This window comes from Aquarana catesbeiana, linkage group LG01 (genome assembly GCF_042186555.1).
Source record: "Aquarana catesbeiana isolate 2022-GZ linkage group LG01, ASM4218655v1, whole genome shotgun sequence".
Lineage (NCBI taxonomy): Eukaryota > Metazoa > Chordata > Amphibia > Anura > Ranidae > Aquarana > Aquarana catesbeiana.
The window spans coordinates 979,920,477-979,944,633 of NC_133324.1; the positions used below are offsets into that span (position 1 = coordinate 979,920,477).

A 24,157-nucleotide genomic window follows, 5' to 3' on the forward strand; every position below is an offset into this window, starting at 1 on the left:
GATGTGGCAGTTGTAGAAGTGCAGCAGATGTTTCAGTATGCCAGGAGGAAGTCATTGATGTCTAATATTGTGTGAGCTGAATCATCAGAGCAAAGTTCCCCTCCTTGTAGTCTACAAGAGAAGACTTCATTGTTGGTTTTAATTCTTCTGCAATACAATCATAAATCAGTCCATTGTCCTCCTACCCCCTCACCGGCCAGAGAGACGGGAATGACATGGGTGACACAAACGGCATGAGATTCGGTGACATAGAATTGATGGACACCAGAAATGTTGGTAAATATGACTCATTAGAATGACTGCATATAATTCCTGATGGGAGGATGTTTCTTTGTACTTGGGAAAGTTTGATGGGTAAATGTTGCATTGGTCCCATCATGCTCACCAACGAAGTTGCTTCCTTGCCGGTAGTATGAGAGAGGCGTCATTCTCTTGCTGGTGACTTATATTCTTCAGCATTTTCGGGAGGAATAGCTAACTAACCCAAGCAGTGAGGGAGCCACATAAGGGGACAGGGTTCCCTCTGCATGTGTTAGTGATCCTGTCATTGCAGAGTCCTCACTAATGCCTCAGCTTTATATCTGGGAAGATAAGGGACAAGGTGAAGGTCTGTTGGAGACTGCCAGATCAGATATCACCAGCTACAAGTAATATTTCATTGTATGTCATTGACCCATCAAAGAAAGGACATGTTAAGGTGTTTTGCCCAACTGGAAAGTTTCATGAAATGTTTTTTTTTTCGTTCATGATTTTTCTTTTGATTTTGACCTAATTTACAAAGTTTTTATGACTGGCTGATAAAGTTTATTTCAGCTCTTACATCGGCGTTAGCTTTTCATCTGCCCATAGTTAATTTATTGACATAGTGACTTCACAGACTCATTGCACATTATTCATAGTATAAATGAAATAAGAGCTTTCACATTTTTGTATGCTTTACTGTATATACATTAGAAATGCAATCTTCATGTATGCTGTTCACTAATTAGCCATAACTTCATGAACACCCACCAAATATTGAGTAGGTCCCCCTTTTGCTGCCAATACTGCTCTGGTCCATTAAGGCATGGACTCCACTAGACCTCTGAATGTATTCTGTGCTATCTGGTAGTGCTGTAAGTTGTGCGGTGGGGCCTCCATGGATCAGATTTTTGGATTGGATTGAGATCTGGAGAATTTGAACTTATTGTTGTGTTCCTCAAACAATTCTTGATCCATTTTGCAGTGTGGTGGGGCACATTATCCTGCTGAAACAGGCCACTGCCATAAGGGAATACCGATTCCATGAAGGGGTGCACTTGGTCACCAACAATGTTTGGGTAGGTGGTACGTGTCCAATAACATCCACATAAATGGCAGGAACCAAGGTATTCTAGTAGAACATTGCCCAAAGCATCATGGTGCCTCCGCTGACTTGCCTTCTTCTAATACTGCATCCATCTTTTCCCCGGGTAAGTGACGGACATGCACCCGGCCATCCACATGATGTAAAAGAAAACGTGATTCATCAGACCAGACCATATTCTTCCATTGCTCCCTAGTCTAGTTCTGATGCACACGTGCCCATTGTAGGTGTTTTTGTCTGTGGACACAGGTCAGCATGATCCTTCACTCCCCACCTCCATCAATGAGCCCCCCATCAATGAGCCTTCACCCCCCACCTCCATCAATGAGCCTTCCTTCCTGACATCCATCAATGAGCATTCCCCCCAAATCCATCAATGATCCTTCCCCCCTCCCCATCAGTGAGCCTCCCACCCCCATAAATGAGCCTTCACCCCCCACCTCCATCAATGAGCCTTCCCTCCCCACCTTCATCAATGAGCCTTCCCTCCCTACCTCCATCAATGAGCCTTCCCCCCACCCCCATCAGTGAGCCCCCCACCCCCATCAATGAGCCTTCCCTCCCCACCTCCATCAATGAGCCTTCCCCCCACCTCCATCAATGAGCCTTCCCCCACCTCCATCAATGAGCCTTCCCCCCACCCCCATCAGTGAGCCTCCCACCCCCATCAATGAGCCTTCACCCCTTACCTCCATCAATGAGCCTTCACTCCCCACCTCCATCAATGAGCCTTTAACCCCGCCTCCATCAATAAGCCCCCCACCCACATCAATGAGCTTTCACCCCCACCTTCATCAATGAGCCTTTACCCCCACCTCCATCAATGAGCTTTCACCCCCACCTCCATCAATGAGCCTTCCCCTTACCTCCACCAATGGGCCTTCTCTCCTCACCTCCATCAATGAGCCTCCCCCACCTCCATCAATGAGCCTTCCCATCCCAACCTTCATCAGTGAGTATTCTCTCCACACCTCCATCAAAGAGCCTTCCCTCCCCACTTCCATCAATGAGCCGTCCCTCACTTACATCCTTCAATGAGCCCCCACCTCCTTCAATGAGCCCCTCACCCACATCAATGAGCCTTCCCTCCCCATCTCCATCAATTTGCCTTCCCTCACCACCTCATCAATGAGCCTTCCCTCCCCACTTCCATCAATGAGCACCCCCACCCCCACCAATGAGCCTAACCTCCCCACCTCAATCAATTTGCCTTCCCTCCACACCTCCATCAATGAGCCTAACCTCCCCACCTCCATTAATTAGCCTTCCCTCCACATCTCTATCAATTAGCCTTCCCTCCTGACCTCCATCAATGAGCCTTCCCTCTCCACCTCCATCAATGAGCCTTCCCTCTCCACCTCCATCAATGAGCCTTCCCTCCCCACCTCCATCAATGAGCCTTCCCTCTCCACCTCCAGCAATGAGTGTTCCCCCCCACCTCCATCAATGAGCCTTCCCTCCCCCACCTTTATCAATGAGCCTTGGCATCCCCCATGACCCTGTCCATGGTTGGCCAGTTTTCCTTCCTTGAACCCCTTTTGGTTGATCTTGACCACTGCACACCATGAACATCCCACAAGAGCTGCTTTTGGAGTTGTCACGATCCAGTCGTCTAGACAATACAATTTGGTCCTTGCCAAAGTCCCTCAAATCCTTACACTTGTCCATTTGTTCTGCTTTAAACACATTCATTTCAGGGACAACATGTTCACTCGCTGCCTAAAATATCTCACCCACTTTACGATGCCATCGTAACCAGATAATCAATGTTATTCACTGTACCTGTCAGTGGTCAGAATGTTGTCGCTGATCGGTGTATGTAAATATTTTTTTCTATATCTTTCTCTCTGTCTTTTGACACATGCTTCTTGCAGCTGTTCACAGTTTCTATTATTATTGGTATTTAATTTTGGTATCATTTAGGGAAGTAAAAGTTCAAATTTTCATCACGTACTCCTCTTATACACCTCCATCAATGAGCCGTCCCTCACTCACATCCTTCAATGAGCCCCCCACCTCCTTCAATGAGCCCTCTACCTCCTTCAATGAGCCCCTCACCCACATCAACGAGCCTTCCCTTCCCACCTCCATCAATTTGCCTTCCCTCCCCACCTCATCAATGAGCCTTCCCTCCCCACTTCCATCAATGAGCCCCCCCACCTCCACCAATGAGCCTTCCCTCCACACCTCAATTAATGAGCCTTTCCTCCCCACCTCCATCAATGAGCCCCCCCACCTCCACCAATGAGACTTCCCTCCTCACCTCAATTAATGAGCCTTCCCTCCCCACTTCCATCAATGAGCCTTCCCCCCACCTCCATCAATGAGCCTTCCCCCCACCTCCATCAATAAGCTGTCTCTCCCAACCCCCATCAATAGCCTTCCCTCCCCACCTCCACCAATGAGCCTTCCCTCCACATCTCTATCAATGAGCCTTCCCTCTCCACCTCCATCAATGAGCCTTCCCTTTCCACCTCCATGAATGAGCCTTCCCCCCACCTCCATCAATGAGACTTCCCTCCCCCACCTTCATCAATGAGCCTTGGCATCCCCCATGACCCTGTCCATGGTTGGCTAGTTTTCCTTCCTTGAACCCCTTTTGGTTGATCTTGACCACTGCACACCATGAACATCCCACAAGAGCTTCTTTTTGGAGTTGTCACGATCCAGTTGTCTAGACAATACAATTTGGTCCTTGCCAAAGTCCCTCAAATCCTTACACTTGTCCATTTGTTCTGCTTTAAACACATTCATTTCAGGGACAACATGTTCACTCGCTGCCTAAAATATCCCACCCACTTTACGATGCCATCGTAACCAGATAATCAATGTTATTCACTGTACCTGTCAGTGGTCAGAATGTTGTGGCTGATCGGTGTAAATATTTTTTTCTATATCTTTCCCTTTGTCTTTTGACACGTGCTTCTTGCAGCTGTTCTCAGTTTCTATTATTATTGGTATTTCATTTTGGTATCATTTAGGGAAATGAAATGAATGAAATGAAATGAAATGAAATGAATGATCTCCTCTTATAGTTTGTAGAGTCAAAGAAAAGTACATGGCTCCCACCCTGCGAGTGCTCCCCTCATAGGCTGAAATCAGGTCCATCAATTCTCCACACCAGGGAGGAGCTAAGGCATGTTTGGACATGAGTTGGAACCCGCCTGAGCTATCTCACCAGGAAACTATCAATGCTGACAGCCAATCATAGGCTACAGAGACATTCAGTGCCCCACAGCTGCACATATACGATGGGCGTGTATACATGAGGCTGTGGGGCAAGGAATGTCTCTGCAGTCTATGATTGGCTGTCAGGCAATCATAAGTAATAGGAAAAAAACCTTCGTGCAGCAACCCCTCCCCCCCCAGCCCCCACTAATACTTACCTGAGCCCCATCTCAATACAGCGATGTGCACGAGAGGCTCGGCTCCATGGGGACTCCCCCTCCTTGTTGGCTAACACAGCGCAGCCAGTGAGCCAATGAGGAGAGCGGCGGCTCGGGAGTGAGCCTGCTTGGGTTCCCCTATAGCAAGCTACTTGCTCTGGGGGCACTCATCAGGAGGGAGGGGCCAGGAGCACCAACAGGGCACCAGAGAAGAAGAGAATTGGGGCTGCTCTGTGCAAAACCATTACACAGAGCAAGTCAGTATAACATGTTTGTTTTTTTAATGTAGAAAAATCTGAAGCTTTAATATAATTTTAAGGTTAGGGTTAGAGGTTAATTATAGTGTTAGGGGTTAGAGTTCAATATTAGGGTTAGGGGGTTAATATTAGGGTTAGGGTTTAGGATTAGGGTTAGGAGTTAATTATAGTGTTAGGGTTAGGGTTTAATATTAGGGTTATAGATTATTATTATGGTTAGGGATTAATATTAGGGTTAGGATTAGTGTTAGGGTTTAGGAATGGAGTTGGGGGGGTTAATATCAGGGTTAGGATTAGTGTTAGAGGTTAGGGTTTAGGATTAGGGTTGGGGGTTAATATTAATATTAGTATTAGTGTTAGAGGTTAGGGTTTAGGATTAATGTTGGGGGTTAATATTAGTATTAGTGTTAGAGGTTAGGGTTTAGGATTAATGTTGGGGGTTAATATTAGTATTAGTCTTATGCCCCGTACACACGGTCGGACATTGATTGGACATTCCGACAACAAATTCCTAGGATTTTTTCCGACGGATGTTGGCTCAAACTTGTCTTGCATACACACGGTCACACAAAGTTGTCGGAAAATCCGATCATTCTGAGTGCGGTGACGTAAAACACGTACGCCGGGACTATAAACGGGGCAGTAGCTAATAGCTTTCATCTCTTTATTTATTCTGAGCATGCGTGGCACTTTGTCCGTCGGATTTGTGTACACGCGATCGGAAATTCCGACAAAGGATTTTGTTGTCGGAAAATTTTATATCCTGCTCTCAAACTTTGTGTGTCGGAAATTCTGATGGAAAATGTCCGATGGAGCCTACACATGGTCGGAATTTCCGACAACAAGGTCCTATCACACATTTTCCATTGGAAAATCCGACTGTGTGTACGGGGCATTAGAGGTTAGGGTTTAGGATTTAGGATTAGGGTTGGGGGTTAATATTAGTATTAGGATTAGTGTTAGAGGTTAGGGTTTAGGATTAGGGTTGGGGGTTAATATTAGTATTAGGATTAGTATTAGAGGTTAGGGTTTAGGATTAGGGTTGGGGGTTAATATTAGTATTAGGATTAGTATTAGAGGTTAGGGTTTAGGATTAGGGTTGGGGGTTAATATTAGTATTAGGATTAGTGTTAGAGGTTAGGGTTTAGGATTAGGGTTGGGGGTTAATATTAGTATTAGGATTAGTATTAGAGGTTAGGGTTTAGGATTAGGGTTGGGGGTTAATATTAGTATTGGGATTAGTATTAGAGGTTAGGGTTTAGGATCAGGGTTAGGGGTTAATATTAGTATTAGATTAGTGTTAGAGGTTAGGGTTTAGGATTAAGGTTGGGGGTTAATATTAGTATTAGGATTTGTGTTAGAGGTTAGGGTTTAGGATTAGGGTTGGGGGTTAATATTAGTATTAGGACTAGTGTTAGAGGTTAGGGTTTAGGATTAGGGTTTGGGGTTAATATTAGTATTAGTATTAGGATTAGTGTTAGAGGTTAGGGTTTAGGATTAGGGTTGGGGGTTAATATTAGTATTAGTATTAGGATTAGTGTTAGAGGTTAGGGTTTAGGATTAGGGTTGGGGGTTAATATTAGTATTAGGATTAGTGTTAGGGGTTAGAGTTTAGGATTGGGGTTGGGGGTTAATATTAGTGTTAGGATTAGTGTTAGGGGTTAGGGTTTAGGATTGGGGTTGGGGGGTTAATATTAGTATTCAAATTAGGGTTAGGATTAGGGTTTAATATTAGGGTTAGGGGTTAGGATTAGGGTTGGGGTGTTATTATTAGGGGATAAGGGTTGGGGGTAAGGGTTTATTTATTTTTTTATTATTTATTTTATGTATTATTTATTTATGTATTATTATGTAGGCCCCATTCACAGCTCAGCGTTCTGTTGCTTGAAGCTCCAAAACTCTGGAGGAGAAAAAAAAATCAATTATTCTCTATGGTGAAGGGTCTCCACTACAAATCGCCTGAAGCTCAAAAAAGTTCTAAAGCTGTTTTAGTATCTTAAATTGGGCAGATTGGTGAGTTTTTGAAGCATTTTCGGTACCATAGAAATGCATGGAACCTCTTGATTTGAGTGTTTTAGTGCATTTTCTTGTTTTTTTCTGCTCAAATACAATAATTAAACAAAAATAAATAATAAATAAACAAAATAATAAAATAAAGAAAGAAATAATAATAAAAAAATATATAATTAAACACAAACCCTAGCCGCAACCCTAATATTAACCCCCAACCCTAATGCTGGTATTAATTACATAAATAATAAATAATAAAAAAATATAATAATAATAATAATAATAATAATAATAATAATAATAATAATAAATAATACATAAATAATAAAAGAGGATTAAAAAATAGCAACAAATGATGAAAAACATGATATTTTTCACTTTTGGCTGAATAAAAAAACTCCAAAGCTCAAAATCACTTCTGTACATAAATGCCCAAAACTGCGCATGAAAAAATGCTAGAAAAAACGCTCACAAAAAACGTGATGCTCAGATGTGAATGCAGCCTAATTTTCATTTAATAATTGCATTTGAGTAGAAAAATGCAGAAAAAACGCTCAAAAAGGCTGGAAAAAAAAATAAAATGCTCAAATCAAATGTTTCCATGCATTTCTACGGAACAAAAAAAAACTTAAAAAACACACCGATCTGCTCGAATCAAGTTACAAAAAAAAGCTTAAGAACTTTTTTGAGCTTCAGGTGACTTGAAGTGGAGACGTGAACTGTCTCCAAGGAGGATAATTGATTTTTTTCTCTGCTCTTCCAGCGATTTGGAGCTTCAAGCCTCAGGCTACAAAGCGCTGAGGTTTGTATGGGGGTTAAAGCAGAGTTCCACTCATATAAAAGTCAGCAGCTACACAAAGTGTAGCTGCTGACTTTTAATAATCGGACACTCACCTGTCCCTCGGTCCAGAGATGCGGGGGCAGGAAGCCCCGCTCCTCTCCCTCTCCGCGGCGCCGGAATTCAAACTGTGGGCACGCTGTGAATGGCCGGGCAATCTTCTGGGACCTGTGACGTGTCCCAGAAGATTGCAGGGGGGGGGGGAAAGGTGATCTTCCTTCCGGCGCCGCAGTGCCAGGGGAGGAAGTGGGAGCTGGGTGCCTGTAAAAAGAGGGTATCTGCTCCCCCAAATGTGGTTTGTCAGGGGGTCACCGTCACTTAAAGAGGAAGTTCCATTTTTGGGTGGAACTCCGCTTTAAAGTTCCATGCACACTAGCAGCTGTAAAGAAAAAAAATGCCAGAAAAACACCAGAACAAAAAATGACTTTCCCCGAGAAGACTGTGATTGGATTCCCTGGTCAGATATTGTCTGTTTTGAGCACCTTTATCCTTTTCTTTTTGTACCCTCCATAATGGAAGCCCATGTAAGGAGATTCCTCATCTCTATCAGTCTGTGTTACTTTGGAATTGCTAAATTTTATTTCAGTGTTGTGTCATATATTGCTTATGTATGAAGCTGATCAAGGCATGCCACCTAAAAAAAGTAATAATATAAATAATAACAGGTACCACCCCTGAGGAGCATATGGAGAGCCAGGATGTCATGTATGAGAACACTGATGGTTTGGAGCCCCCCCGGAGGGAACCATCCACCTCCCACAATGACAAGAGGCAGCCAGGTAATGGCAAGTGAGGTGTATCTATGTACTCCCAATGTGAGTTATATTTTGTGCCGTCCAAGATGGGCGGTGCAGCATGGACACATTTTGGATGCACAATGTGAGCAGACTGGGTGAAAGTCTTCATCGCAGAGGAGACATACAGAGTCCCTTCCACCATGCATATCTATCCGGCAGGAAGGTTTTTACATTTCAGGTTTAGTTTCCCTTTAACATATTACATTTTTTTGCATCAACGGTGTTGAAAATTGGATTCCATTTTCTATCAGTGTTGTGTAATTGGTGACATGCTGAGTAGCAAACTATGCTGGGCTCCATGTCCTCCATGTGTCAGGCATGAACCTACCTATACACTTTAACCCATTCCTTCCCAGCATAGGTTGTTCCTCTTCATCTCCCTGAGGCACTATGGGCACAGAATTCTCCCCTGAGCACCAACACAGAAGCACTCTCAGGAGGAGGCCCCTGGCCTGGCCTAACCAACACCACCTACTAGGCCTGTGGTCACTAAATGGCAGTCCACGGTCTGGAACTGGACCTGCTGACAGTCTTGTGCGGATCATGGCCATGCCACTGCCATGGCTGGGTGTCCTCTCCCAGGCATCCTGCCTGGCCACCCATGGCATCCTCACAGTGGGCATGGCTGGAGAAGCTGCAGATTGGGACCAAGTGGCAGGAGCTGCCCATATTGTTAGGTTAACAAGGGGGTGAATACCCGGCTCGTTAATATGAAAAAAACTCCCACTCTCTGTCCCGATCTTCAGCTCCTCCCACCCCACCCGCAGTGAGGATGACATCAGTGGCTGGGTGGAAGGCCTGGGAGAGGACACCCCAGGAATGATTAGTGCCTCTGCCCTGCCAAAGGTACTGTAGGACTATGCAGGGGAGTCTTGCATTAAAGGGTCTCTGTGTTGTGTTAAGGGGCACTGTGTTATGTTAAGGGGCACTGCGATGTAAAGGAGGGTAGTGATGTAAAGGGGAACTGAGGACACTGTGGGATTACTTTAAAGAGTGGACTGTGATGTAAAGGGGACTAATATGTGAAAGGTACGCTGAAGACGATGATGTACGGCGGGACCGTGATGTGTTGTAGCGCTAACGAGATTCGGACCTCTGCCGGAAGGACATTTTTCTGACCGGACATTTTAATTCAAGACCTCTGTACTAGGCAGTTCCGTATCTTCCTTGGGCCTTGCACCCCAATAGCAACTGCACCTAACACCTGTTCCTTTCCAGAAGACGTTCTTATCTTGAGGTTAGGAGAAGGAAGAGTCCGGATAATGAAAGCATTTTAACACTTTACTGAAATTGATTTACATATCTGCTCCCTTTCAGTAATCCCAATGGTGATGGAACATTTGAGTTGCAAACACAGAACAGTAGAGCAGAAGGCCGAGTTGAGGAGCATCCTATACCTCTGGAGGTTTTTGGCAAAATCCTACATCTCAAGGGATGTGAGTAGCCCCATTAGTCCAGCATCTTTCCTTCCTTCATTGCTTCCCACCTGAGAAGAAGCTCCTAGAAGCTAGAGCCTCAAAGATTACATATGCAATGTCTTGGCCTTTGCACTGCTTTCAATGACCAACCTCTCAGGGGCACTTCTGAGAGACTATTGTTACAGGGCCCTCTTACCCAAGATTAGGGTTGCCACCCGAGTACCATAACCGCCGAGTGCATAGGCATACGCGTAGGACAGGTCTGTGCCTGGGCACGCCCTAATCACCAGGGTTGCCAACCATCCAGGGCTGGCTACAGTTGTCTAAGCCAAGTGTCTGTGACACTCTCTCTCACACTGCCCAGAGCCAGCACAGTTCCCTTCCCCTCCTCACAGACAGGAGAGAAGAGAAGGCTCAATCTGCTCCTCCTCCCACCCCTACCGCTTTGCGTCTGCCCACTCACACTCCAATCCCTAGCATGCTGTGCTTCAGAAATAGGATGTCTCAGTAGAAAATTTGAAGCTCAAAAGCTGGCAGATATATGGTGGATAAAAGCTGCCGATGCCTGAGCCTCCATCCTCGGGTGAGTGAACTCCCCTTCCACTGTCTGTGACTAAAGTCTCCCCCTTCCCTCCCTCCTCTCTCCTGCCTTCAAGCGAGTGAATACACTAAGGTAAGGGGGACTGAGATGTAAAGGGTGCTTTGCAAACTCTGATGTAAGTGGAGGCTTTCTTAAACACAAACACCCTTACTTCAGAGTTCCCCTTTACATCAGAGTCCCCCTTTAAAAAAAAAAAAATACAGCTCACCACTAAAGTGTTTGGGTTTGGCTTCAAGAAAAGATGGGAACCCTAGCAGGGCTGGCACTTCCTCGCTATCTATGGTACGCCCCACTTAGTACTCTGGGGACCTCTACTGTCTACTAACAACTACACTGACTACTCTTCACTACAGGGTTCCCCCCTTAACTATAGTGACATCTACTGGCCGATTTGAGGAAATACACTAAGCACCTCTGTGACCCTACCCTACATTGTTAGGCTTAGAATTTGGTAGGTACTGCACCATGACTCATGCCAACTAGTCCAGCTACCTGAAAGGCCAGCAATCCATTTCCAAAAACAATCTCCTGTCTGTTATGTCTTTATGGCTCACACTGTGCACACATTCCAGTTGCTAACCCTTGTTAGGTGAAGTGTTGTTGAACTCTAATGCCGCGTACACACGGTCGGACTTTTCGACCGGACTGGTCCGACGGACTCCGACGGACCAAATCCGGCGGACAATCCGATCGTGTGTGGGCTCCACCAGACCTTTAGCAGACTTTTCCAGTTGCAAATCTGACGGACTTTAAATTTGGAACTTGCTTCAAATCTTTACGTCGTAACTCCACCGGACCCAGAAATCCGCTCGTCTGTATGCTAGTCCGACGGACAAAAACCCACGCTAGGGCAGCTATTGGCTACTGGCTATCAACTTCCTTATTTTAGTCCTGTGTACGCCATCAAGTACGAATCCGTCTGACTTTTGTGTGATCGTATGTAGTTAAGTCCATTCATTAGAAAGTCCGCCGCAAGTCCGCCAAAAGTGAGTTGAAAGTCTGTCGAAAGTCTGTCGGACGGGCTGTCAGACTTTTGTAGCCGAAAAGTCCGACCGTGTGTACGCGGCATTAGTCTAAGTCTAATTTCTTTTTTATTATTGTGTTGCATTTCCCCCAATAGAAATTTGACAACGCCTTGCAGGATCTGCCTGGAGCACCTCCATAACCAGCCTGACATGTGCACTCCTGACTAAGGCTTCATTTTAAAAGGTCGACACCCCATGCACTTGTAGGAAGGTGCAGTTAGTTATTTTGCCACTAGGTGGCTCTGCAGTAGAATAGTGTCTGATTAAAGCAGATAGTGTCATCAGGTGCTAGGCTCTTTTAGGTAGAGCTCTCCTGCAGTGATGTCAGGGGTGAGTCAGCACCCATATATAAGTCAGGTAGGGAGGAGCACACTGTCTTTTGAGGCATGGGAGCTAAACACCCCACACCAACAAAGATGTAACCAGCACATGAAGGTCCTGAACAAGGCAGAAGGCTGAGGAAGAGTAAACCTGCACTCAGAAACAGCCAGCTGTAGAATTTCTGTCGCTTATGGAGGTGGGGGCTAGGGCAAATTGCAAAAGGCCAAGGGTTCCCTGAGTGAGGCTGCTTCTCTGGAGGGTCCCAGGAGAGGTGTACATAAGGAGGAGGTGACTACAGAGATCCCAGTCCTGTGAGTACTAATGAGATCCTGCCTGTGATGGGCTGTTGCTGAGCTGACAATCAGGCCTTGTCAGCTCCCATAAAGAAGTAAGCCAGCAGAAATCAAGTGTGTGCAGGTGGCTGAAAAAGAAGAGGCTGTATATAGAGACTGTATATAGGGACTGTGAATAGAAAGCTGTTCCTGAAGTTGTTGAAGTCAACAAAAAACGGTGGTCAAACCACACATGTGAGGTATCGCCGCGACCGATAGAGCAAGAGCAATAATTCTAGCCCTAGACCTCCGCTGTAAGTTTTGCAGTGGGGCCTCCATGGATCAGGTTTTTGGATTGGATTGAGATCTGGAGAATTTGAACTTCTTGTGTTCCTCAAACAATTCTTGATCCATTTTGCAGTGTGGTGGGGCACATTATCCCGCTGAAACAGGCCACTGCCATAAGGGAATACCGATTCCATGAAGGGGTGCACTTGGTCACCAACAATGTTTAGGTAGGTAGTACGTGTCCAGTCACATCCACATAAATGGCAGGAACCAAGGTTTTCTAGTAGAACATTGCCCCAAGCTTTATGGTGCCTCCGCTGGCTTGCTTTCTTCCCATACTGCATCCTGGTGCCATTTTTTCCCCGGGTAAGTGACGGACACGCACCCGGCCATCCACATGATGTAAAAGAAAACGTGATTCATCAGACCAGATCACATTTTTCCATTTCTCCCTAGTCTAGTTCTGATGCTCACGTGCCCATTGTAGGTGCTTTTGTCTGTGGACACAGGTCAGCATGATCCTTCACTCCCCACCTCCATCAATGAGCCCCCCATCAATGAGCCTTCACCCCCCACCTCCATCAATGAGCCTTCCTTCCTGACATCCATCAATGAGCGTTCCCCCCAAATCCATCAATGATCCTTCCCCCCTCCCCATCAGTGAGCCTCCCACCCCCATAAATGAGCCTTCACCCCCTACCTCCATCAATGAGCCTTCCCTTCTGACATCCATCAATGAGCCTTCCCCCATCCCCCATCAGTGAGCCCCCCACCCCCATAAATGAGCCTTCATCCCCCACCTCCATCAATGAGCCTTCCCTCCCCACCTCTATCAATGAGCCTTCCCTCCCCACCTCCATCAAAGAGCCTTCCCCCCACCCCCATCAGTGAGCCCCCACCTCCATCAATGAGCCTTCCCTCCTGACATCCATCAATGAGCCTTCCCCCATCTCCCATCAGTGAGCCCCCCATAAATGAGCCTTCACCCCCCACCTCCATCAATGAGCCTTCCCTCCCCACCTCCATCATAGAGCCTTCCCCCCTCCCCCATCAGTGAGCCCCCACCTCCATCACTGAGCCTTCCCTCCCCATATCCATCAATGAGCCTTCCCCCCACCTCCATCAATGAGCCTTCCCCCACCTCAATCAATGAGCCTTCCCCCCACCCCCATCAGTGAGCCTCTCACCCCCATCGATGAGCCTTCACCTCTCACCTCCATCAATGAGCCTTCACTCCCCACCTCCATCAATGAGCCTTTACCCCCACCTCCATCAATAAGCCCCCCACCCCCATCAATGAGCTTTCACCCCCACCTCCATCAATGAGCCTTTACCCCCACCTCCATCAATGAGCTTTAACCCCCACCTCCATCAATGAGCCTTCCCCTCACCTCCACCAATGAGCCTTCTCTCCTCACCTCCATCAATGAGCCTCCCCCCACCTCCATCAATGAGCCTTCCCATCCCAACCTTCATCAGTGAGTCTTCTCTCCACACCTCCATCAAAGAGCCTTCCCTCCCCACTTCCATCAATGGGTCTTCCCTCCCCACCTCCATCAATGAGTCTTCCCTCCCCACCTCCATCAATGAGCCGTCTCTCACTCACATCCTTCAATGAGCCCCCCACCTCCTTCAATGAGCCCTCTACCTCCTTCAATGAGCCCCTCACCCACATCAACGAGCCTTCCCTGTCCACCTCCATCAATTTGCCTTCCCTCCCCACCTCATCAATGAGCCTTCCCTCCCCACTTCCATCAATGAGCCCCCCCCACCTCCACCAATGAGCCTTCCCTCCTCATCTCAATTAATGAGCCTTTCCTCCCCACCTCCATCAATGAGCCTTCCCTCTCCACCTCAATCAATGAGTCTTCCCTCCCCACCTCCATCAATGAGCCCCCCCACTTCCATCAATGAGCCCCCCCACCTCCACCAATGAGCCTTCCCTCCTCATCTTAATTAATGAGCCTTACCTCCCCCCCTCCAACAATGAGCCTTTCCCCCACCTCCATCAATGAGCCATCTCTCCCCACCCCATCAATGAGCCTAACCTCCCCACCTCCATCAATTAGCCTTCCCTCCACATCTCTATCAATGAGCCTTCCCTCCCGACCTCCATCAATGAGCCCCCCCACCTCCATCAATGAGCCTTCCCTCTCCACCTCCATCAATGAGCCTTTCCTCTCCACCTCCATCAATGAGCCTTCCCCCCACCTCCTTCAATGAGCCCCCCACCTCCTTCAATGAGCCCCTCACCCACATCAACGAGCCTTCCCTCCCCACCTCCATAAATTTGCCTTCCCTCCTCACATCATCAATGAGCCTTCCCTCCCCATTTCCATCACTGAGCCTTCCCTCCTCGTCTTCATCAATGAGCCTTGGCATCCCCCATGACCCTGTCCATGGTTGGCCAGTTTTCCTTTCTTGGACCCCTCTTGGTTGATCTTGACCACTGCACACCATGAACATCCCAGAAGAGCTGCTTTTGGAGTTGTCACGATCCAGTTGTCTAGACAATACAATTTGGTCCTTGCCAAAGTCCCTCAAATCCTTACACTTGTCAATTTGTTCTGCTTTAAACACATTCATTTCAGGGACAACATGTTCACTCGCTGCCTAAAATATCCCACCCACTTTACGATGCCATCGTAACCAGATAATCAATGTTGTTCACTGTACCTGTCAGTGGTCAGAATGTTGTGGCTGATCGGTGTATGTAAATATTTTTTTTCTATATCTTTCCCTTTGTCTTTTGACACGTGCTTCTTGCAGCTGTTCTCAGTTTCTATTATTATTGGTATTTCATTTTGGTATCATTTAGGGAAGTGAAAGTTCAAATTTTCTCCACGTACTTAATTTGATCTCCTCTTATAGTTTGTAGAGTCAAAGAAAAGTACACGGCTCCCACCCTCTGTGCGCTCCCCTCATGGGCTTAAATCAGGAGCTGGATTAGAGTCCATCAATTCTCCACACCAGGGAGGCGCTAAGGCATGTTTGGACATGAGTTGGAACCCGCCTGAGCTATCTCACCAGGAAGCTATCAAAGCTGACAGCCAATCATAGGCTACAGAGACATTCAGTGCCCCACAGCTGCACATATACGATGGGCGTGTATACATGAGGCTGTGGGGCAAGGAATGTCTCTGCAGTCTATGATTGGCTGTCAGCCAATCATAAGTAATAGGTAAAAAACCTTCGTGCAGCAACCCCTCCCCCCCAACCCCCACTAATACTTACCTGAGCCCCATCTCAATACAGTGATGTGCACGAGAGGCTCAGCTGCTTGGGGACTCCCCCTCCTTGTTGGCTAACAGCACAGCCAGTGAGCCAATGAGGAGAGCGGTGGCTCGGGAGTGAGCCTGCTTGGGTTCCCCCATAGCAAGCTACTTGCTCTGGGGGCACTCATCAGGAGGGAGGGGCCAGGAGCACCAACAGGGCACCAGAGAAGAAGAGAATTGGGGCTGCTCTGTGCAAAACCATTACACAGAGCAGGTCAGTATAACATGTTTGTTTTTTTAATGTAGAAAAATCTGAAGCTTTAATATAATTTTAAGGTTAGGGTTAGAGGTTAATTATAGTGTTAGGGGTTAGAGTTTAATATTAGGGTTAGGGGGTTAATATTAGGGTTAGGGTTTAGGATTAGGGTTATGGGTTAATTATAGTATTAGGGTTAGGGTTTAATATTAGGGTTATGGATTATTATTATGGTTAGAGATTAATATTAGGGTTAGGGTTAGGATTAGTGTTAGGGGTTAGGGTTTAGGAATGGGGTTGGGGGGTTAATATCAGGGTTAGGATTAGTGTTAGAGGTTAGGGTTTAGGATTAGGGTTGGGGGTTAATATTAGTATATTAAAAACGCTGGAAAAAACAAACTAATATGCTCAAATCAAATATTTCCATGCATTTCTACGGAACAAAAAAACACTTAAAAAACACACCGATCTGCTCGATTCAAGTTACAAAAAAAAGCTTAAGAACTTTTTTGAGCTTCAGGTGACTTGAAGTGGAGAATACCGATTCCATGAGGATAATTGCTTTTTTCTCTGCTCTTCCAGCGATTTGGAGCTTCAAGTCTCAAGCTACAAAGCGCTGAGGTTTGTATGGGGGTTAAAGCAGAGTTCCACTCATATAAAAGTCAGCAGCTACACAAAGTGTAGCTGCTGACTTTTAATAATCGGACACTCACCTGTCCCTCGGTCCAGAGATTCGGGGGCAGGAAACCCCGCTCCTCTCCCTCTCTGCGGCACCGGAATTCTAACTGTGGGCACGCACTGCGCATGCGCGAGCTGCGCTGCACGCTGTGAATGGCCGGGCAATCTTCTGGGACCTGTGACGTGTCCCAGAAGATTGCAGGGAGGGAGGGGGGGTGATCTTCCTTCCAGCGCCGCAGTGCCAGGGGAGGAAGTGGGAGCTGGGTGCCTGTAAAAAGAAGGTATCTGCTCCCCCAAATGTGGTTTGTCAGGGGGTCACCGTTACTTAAAGCGGAAGTTCCATTTTTGGGTGGAACTCCGCTTTAAAGTTCCATGCACACTAGCAGCTGTAAAAAAATGCCAGAAAAACGCCAGAACAAAAACCGACTTCCCCCGAGAAGACTGATTGGAGTCCCTGGTCAGATATTGTCTGTTTTGAGCACCTTTATCCTTTTCTTTTTGTAGCCTCCATAATGGAAGCCCATGTAAGGGGATTCCTCATCTCTATCAGTCTGTGTTACTTTGGAATTGCTACATTTTATTTCAGTGTTGTGTTATATATTGCTTATGTACGAAGCTGTTCAAGGCATGCCACCTAAAAAAAAGTAATAATACAAATAATAACAGGTACCACCCCTGAGGAGCAGATGGAGAGTCAGGACATCATGTATGAGAACACTGATGGTTTGGAGCCCCCCCGGAGGGAACCATCCACCTCCCACAATGACAAGAGGCAGCCAGGTAATGGCAAGTGAGGTGTATTTATGTACTCCCAATGTGATTTTTATTTTGTGCCGTCCAAGATGGGCGGTGCAGCATGGACACATTTTGGATGCACAATGTGAGCAGACTGGGTGAATGTCTTCATTGCAGAGGAGACATACAGAGTCCCTTCCACCATACATATCTATCCGGCAGGCAGGTTTTTACATTTCAGGTTTAGTTTCTTACATTTTTTGCATCATCGGTGTTGAAAATTGGATTCCATTTTCTATCAGTGTTGTGTAATTTGTGACATGCTGAGTAGCAAACTATGCTGGGCTCCATGTCCTCCATGTGTCAGGCATGAACCTACCTATACACTTTAACCCATTCCTTCCCAGCATAGGTTGTTCCTCTTCAGCTCCCTGAGGCACCATGGGCACAGAATTCTCCCCTGAGCACCAACACAGAAGCACTCTCAGGAGGAGGCCCCTGGCCTGGCCTAGCAAACACCACCTACTAGGCCAGTGGTCACTAAATGGCGGTCCACGTTCCGGAACTGGACCTGCTGACAGTCTTGTCCGGACCATGGCCATGCCACTGCCATGGCTGGGTGTCCTTTCCCGGGCATCCTGCCTGGCCACCCATGGCATCCTCACAGCGGGCATGGCTGGAGAAGCTGCAGATTGGGACAGAGGGGCAGGAGCTGCCCATATTGTTAGGTTAACAAGGGGGTGATTACCCGGCTCGTTAATATGAAAAAAACTCCCACTCTCTGTCCCGATCTGCAGCTCCTCCCACCCCACCCGCAGTGGGGATGACATCAGTGGCTGGGTGGAAGGCCTGGGAGAGGACACCCCAGGAATGATTAGTGCCTCTGCCCTGCCAAAGGTATTGTAGGACTTTGCAGGGGAGTCTTGCATTAAAGGGTCTCTGTGTTGTGTTAAGGGGCACTGTGTTATTTTAAGGGGCACTGCGATGTAAAGGGGGGCAGCCAGCTGTAGAATTTCTGTCGCTTATGGAGGTGGGGGCTAGGGCAAATTGCAAAAGGCCAAGGGTTCCCTGAGTGAGGCTGCTTCCCTGGAGGGTCCCAGGAGAGGTGTACATAAGGAGGAGGTGACTACAGAGATCCCAGTCCTGTGAGTACTAATGAGATCCTGCCTGTGATGGGCTGTTGCTGAGCTGACAGTCAGGCCTTGTCAGCTCCCATAAAGAAGTAAGCCAGCAGAAACCAAGTGTGTGCAGGTGGCTGAAAAAGAAGAGGCTGTATATAGAGACTGTATATAGGGACTGTGAATAGAAAGCTGTTCCTGAAGTTGTTGAAGTCAACAAAAAACGGTGGTCAAACCACACATGTGAGGTATCGCCGCGACCGATAGAGCAAGAGCAATAATTCTAGCCCTAGACCTCCGCTGTAAGTTTTGCTGTTGAAGCTGTTCCTGAAGTTGTTGAAGTCAAGTTAACAACCCATAACCTCCCATCCACAATAAGAATGTATTCCCCCTCCACCAGTCCATCAGAATGGTCCCATATTCTACATTTCCCATATGTGGTGTAAACATATTCAGTGTTTTCTTTTCTGTAGATTGGAGTACGATGGATGGGAAACTTTACCAGATGCAGGAAATTCTCACTAATTACAACTCTTTGTGAGGTTTAATGCAACCACAGAAAGTGTCCCAATAGGTTTGCTGACATCAAATATCCATTGTGATAACAGTGTTAGAGGTCCACTCCCAGCTTCCTCTTTCCTGACCAAAAGAAGCATCTACAATGAAGTCTGTGTCAGGCCTGGAACAGATCTTCAGGAACTGAGAGAGAACTTCCTCTTCTACAACAAAGACCCAAATTCAGCATTCATATCTCTCCAACTCATTGCTTTTGTAATATACCCCCCACGCTCCGAGATCCAAGATATCTCCAAGATTAGATCTAAATATACTTCAAATAAAGGACTGTTTTCACCAACAAGGAATCTCCAAATCTTTTGAGCCAGTCTTGTGATCCCGGGTCTCCTGACAGACAACACAGTCAGGAATCTGTGCTACACTTTGTAATATAATAATTTGCTTTAAATTGCTCTTTACACCAGCAGCCTCCTGTAAAATGATAAGTGGTCTAATTATATGTCTGTCATGGTGAGTGTATTCTTCATCCTCGTGCAGAGCTCCAAGTGCCACAGTTATGCATCAATTCCAGTGTGTCCTCTGCTGGGCATTGTGGTTCCTCCTGTCAGTTCCTACTGTGACCATACACCCCTGGAGGAAGGGAGATGGGTGTACACCCATGGTGGAAGGGTGATGAGTGTATGCCGTGGAAGGGAGATAAATGTACACCCATTGTGCAAAGTAGAAAAGTGTACACCTAGAAAGGGTAGTGAGCGTACACCCATGGTGAAAGGGGGGTGAGTGAACACACATGGTGGAAAGGTGTTGAGTGAACACCCATGGTGGAAGGGTGGTGAGTGAACACACATGGTGGAAGGGTGGTAAATGAACACCCATGGTGGAAGGGTGGTGAGTGTACACCCATGGTGGAAGGGTGGTGAGTGAACACCCATGGTGGAAGGGTGGTGAGTGAACACCCATGGTGGAAGGGTGATGAGTGAACACCCATGGTGGAAGGGTGGTGAGTAAACACCCATGGTGAAAGGGTACTTATGGTGGAAGGGTGTTAAGTGAACATCCATGGTGGAAGGGTGATGAGTGAGCACACATGGTGAAAGGGTGGTGAGTGAACACCCATGGTGAAAGGGTGATGAGTGAGCACACATGGTGGAAGGGTGGTGAGTGAACACACATGATGAGAGCGTAGTGAGTGAACACCCATGGTGGAAGGGTAGTGAGTGAACACCCATGGTGGAAGGGTAGTGAGTGAACACCCATGGTGGAAGGGTAATGAGTGAACACCCATGGTGGAAGGGTGTTAAGTGAACACCCATGGTGGAAGGGTGATGAGTGAACACCCATGGTGGAAGGGTGGTGAGTGAACACCCATGGTGGAAGGGTGATGAGTGAACACCCATGGTGGAAGGGTGGTGAGTGAACACCCATGGTGGAAGCGTGGTGAGTGTACACCCATGGTGAAAGGGTGATGAGTGAACACCCATGGTGGAAGTGTAGTGAGTAAACACCCATGGTGAAAGGGTACTTATGGTGGAAGGGTGTTAAGTGAACATCCATGGTGGAAGGGTGATGAGTGAGCACACATGGTGGAAGGGTGGTGAGTGTGCACACATGGTGGAAGGGTGGTGAGTGTACACCCATGGTGGAAGGGTGGTGAGTGTACACCCATGGTGGAAGGGTGATGAGTGAACACAGATGATGGAAGGGTGGAGAGTGAACACCGATGGTGGAAGGGTGGTGAGTCAACACCCATGATGGAAGGGTGGTGAGTGAACACCAATGGGGGAAGGGTTGTGAGTGTACATTCATTGTGCAAAGAAGATGAGTGTACATCTAGGAAGAGGGTGAGTGAGCACCCATGGTAGAAGTGCATGAGTGTTTATTAAAGTAGAGGGGGAATAGGTGTACGAGGTGTGACAATTTCATTCCCAGAATCCCCATGGCATCACCCTATGGTGATGAGTCACACAGTCATTTGTACCTAAGGGTGTTCTTTTTTTTTTTTTAAATCAAAAAAGGTTTTATTGAACATTCACATGTTTTTCAACAATAAGCAATGTTCAGGTTACATTTACAGTTACAACATTAAAACCAATCAGGTTCACTTACATGTATACAGTAATTTTTCCAGTTAGTTTGTCAATCCGTTGCAATTCTCCAGACATCTACAATACAACTCTCCCTGTTTTGACCATCTCCACCCACATTGTTATTATTATATATATAATCTGTTTCGCCCCCCCTCAACTTGTTTTAAAGAGATTGCAGGAGTCTAGACATCACCAACTCTCTCGGGCTCAATCCCGGTGTGTCTAGCCATTTTGACCAGATACGCTCAAACCTACTTGGACATCCCCTATGTTGGTATATATATTTTTCCCTGATAAGGGTTTGTCCCATGTGTTCCACCCAGGAGCCCCTGGTGGGTGGCAGTGTGGATTTCCACCCCATTAGGATAAGTTTCCTGGCCTGAAATAAAGCCCTGGAGAAAGCGACCCTATCCATTTCCTCCAAAATCTTCTCCTCCAGGATTCCCAGCAAGCAACACTTAGGATCAATGGGAACCTTTGTCTGGAATACTCCATTGAGCGTGCCCATCACCTCATTCCAGTACCGATGGAGCTTTGGGCAGCGCCATAGAAGGTGAATAAGGTCCCCGTCATGCTGTTGACAGCGGGAACACAGAGGGTCTGCCGCCCTGCCCATCTTGTGCAACCTTTTTGGGGTGTAATGCACTCTCAATACTATAAATAGTTGGGAAACCTTTTGTGCAACATTAAGGGAGCAGGTAGATATAGACTGAAGAGCCTCCTCCCACTGTTCATCTGTAATCTGGCCAAGGTCCCTCTCCCAGGCAGAGGCCGCCTTGCATGGATAAGCCCGCAAGTGTCTCACCAGCAGCATCTGGTAGCATTGGGATATAATTCCTTTGGTTTCACTACTAGACTGCAGCACATGAAATACCGGAGTGGATGACAATATCCACTCCACGGCACTTCCCTGCGCAGCGACAGCATGTCGCAGTTGAAGGTATGAGTAAAACATACTATTCGGTAGGTTAAAATTGGCTTGCAAATCTGTGAAAGAAAGCAGTTTACCGTCCCTAAATATATGTGAAAGTAGTTTTACCCCGTGCTTACACCATCTAGACCTTTGCTGTAGTTTTCCCAGTTCACTATAGGAGCGGTTGTCCCATATTGGACTGAAATCAGTGAACCCTTGCACCCCCTGTATTTGTCTAACCTTATTCCATATTTTCTGTACCAGTGACAGGGTTGGGGCCTTTTTATTGGATTTCGCAAACAGCTGGGCCTCAAGACCCATAGGGATGGTCTCCGCTCCAGAAGCAATCAGCATCATCCTTGCTGCTGAGCCCTGTGGTTCTGGAGTCATAGAGCCAACCAACTGCTGCAACTGGGACGCTATGTAGTACAACCAGGGGTTGGGAACCGCCAGCCCCCTGCTGTCCTTGGACTGCTGCAACTGTTCTAGCTTAATTCTGGGATGTTTGGTATTCCATAATAATTTACGAAAAAGGGTATTTACTATTCTGAAAATTTTTAGGGGAATTACTACCGGTGTATTGTGCAGGAAGTATAATAGTTGGGGCATTAAGATCATTTTAATTAAGTTGGCTTTACCTGCCAGGGACATTTTTAAGTTATTCCATGTGTTTATTTTATCTCTAAAACGTGAAAGCAAGGGGTATATGTTTAAGGAGCAGTAGTCTCCAATCCTGGGCGCTATTTGTATGCCCAGATATTTGAAACTAGTAACCAGAGGGATGGGGCAGTGGTCGGGCAGCGCAACCTCTTGATCTCCATCCAGCATCATCACAGCTGACTTGGACCAGTTTATGGTTAACCCGGAGTAATGACCAAACAGTTTTATTATAGACATCGCTTCTGACAGCGAATTGCACGGGTCCCCCAGAAAGAGTAACATGTCGTCTGCGTACAACATTATTTTTTCATGTAGAGTTCCATATTGAAACCCTTGAATCTGGGCGCTATCCCTTATGAGGGCTGCTAGTGGCTCTATCGCGATCGCAAAGAGCAGCGGGGACAGAGGACAACCTTGCCTCGTCCCCCTGCCCAGAGCAAAGGCATGCGAGACTCTATCTGTCATTCGAATGTTGGCCTGAGGGGATGCATACAGAAGCCTGACCCATGCTATAAAACGTTCCCCAAATCTAAATTTGTCTAATACTGCCCAGAGATATTTCCAGCTAACGCTGTCAAAGGCCTTGTTGGCATCAAGTGACAACAGTGCTCTTTGACCCATATTATCTGCCTGCAGTTGCATATTAAGGAACAGTCTCCTCAAATTTGTAGCTGTGGACTTTTGGGGCATAAAGCCCGCCTGGTCTTGGTGTATAATGGAGGAGATGATCCCGTTGACCCGGAGCGCCAGGACCTTTGCAAGGATCTTTACATCACTCTGGAGCAATGAAATAGGTCTATAGGAGCCGGGGTCAACCGGATCCTTCCCCTGTTTAAGAAGTAAAATCACATTTGCCCTTGCCATAGATTCAGGAAGTCTGCCCGCGTCCAGGCAGGCGTTAAATACTTTTAATAGTTCAGGGAGTATTTGTTCGCCATATTGAGTAAATACCTCCATAGGGAGGCCATCCCCACCCGGTGCCTTACACGTGGGAAAAGAGCCGGCCGCCATCTGAAGCTCCTCTAAAGTTATTGGAGCATCCAATTGTTTTTGTGCTGCTGCCGATAATGAAGGCAAATCAATCTTGGACATATATTCAGCTAGTTCTGCATCCGAGTAGGCATCCCTCGGCCTATATAGGTCTTCATAAAAGGATGCCAGCTCGGATATGACAAGTTCCGGGGAATTGACCACTTTCCCATTGGCAGCTCGAATGGCTCCAATGGCTGGTGATTGCTGTTGTGATCGTGCAATTTTTGCGAGTAGGCGGCCCGTCTTCTCCCCCTCTTCATAAAATGCTAACTTCGTGAAGAACCTTTTACGTTCTGCAGTGGAGGATCTCAGCCGGTCCAGGGAATCCTGGGCCGACATCCATGCCTCCCTGGTGGAGTCATTAGGGTCAGTTATGTAGGTAATTTCCA

General features: G+C 46.9%; 1 protein-coding gene across 2 annotated transcripts in view; it reads left to right on the forward strand.

Annotated features, from left to right (window-relative positions):
• The window catches only part of LOC141123580 (uncharacterized), a 49,242-nt gene continuing 25,085 nt past the window's right edge, over nt 1–24,157 (forward strand). Inside the window, exons 1-3 of one of the 2 annotated variants that reach the window (XM_073612064.1) lie at nt 1–276; nt 8,502–8,615; nt 17,374–17,493. In XM_073612064.1, the coding sequence (XP_073468165.1) occupies nt 216–276; nt 8,502–8,615; nt 17,374–17,493 (295 nt within the window). In that variant the 5' untranslated portion in view covers nt 1–215. The remainder of the gene's footprint in view (nt 277–8,501; nt 8,616–17,373; nt 17,494–24,157) is intronic. The other variant, XM_073612065.1, reaches the window with a different exon arrangement.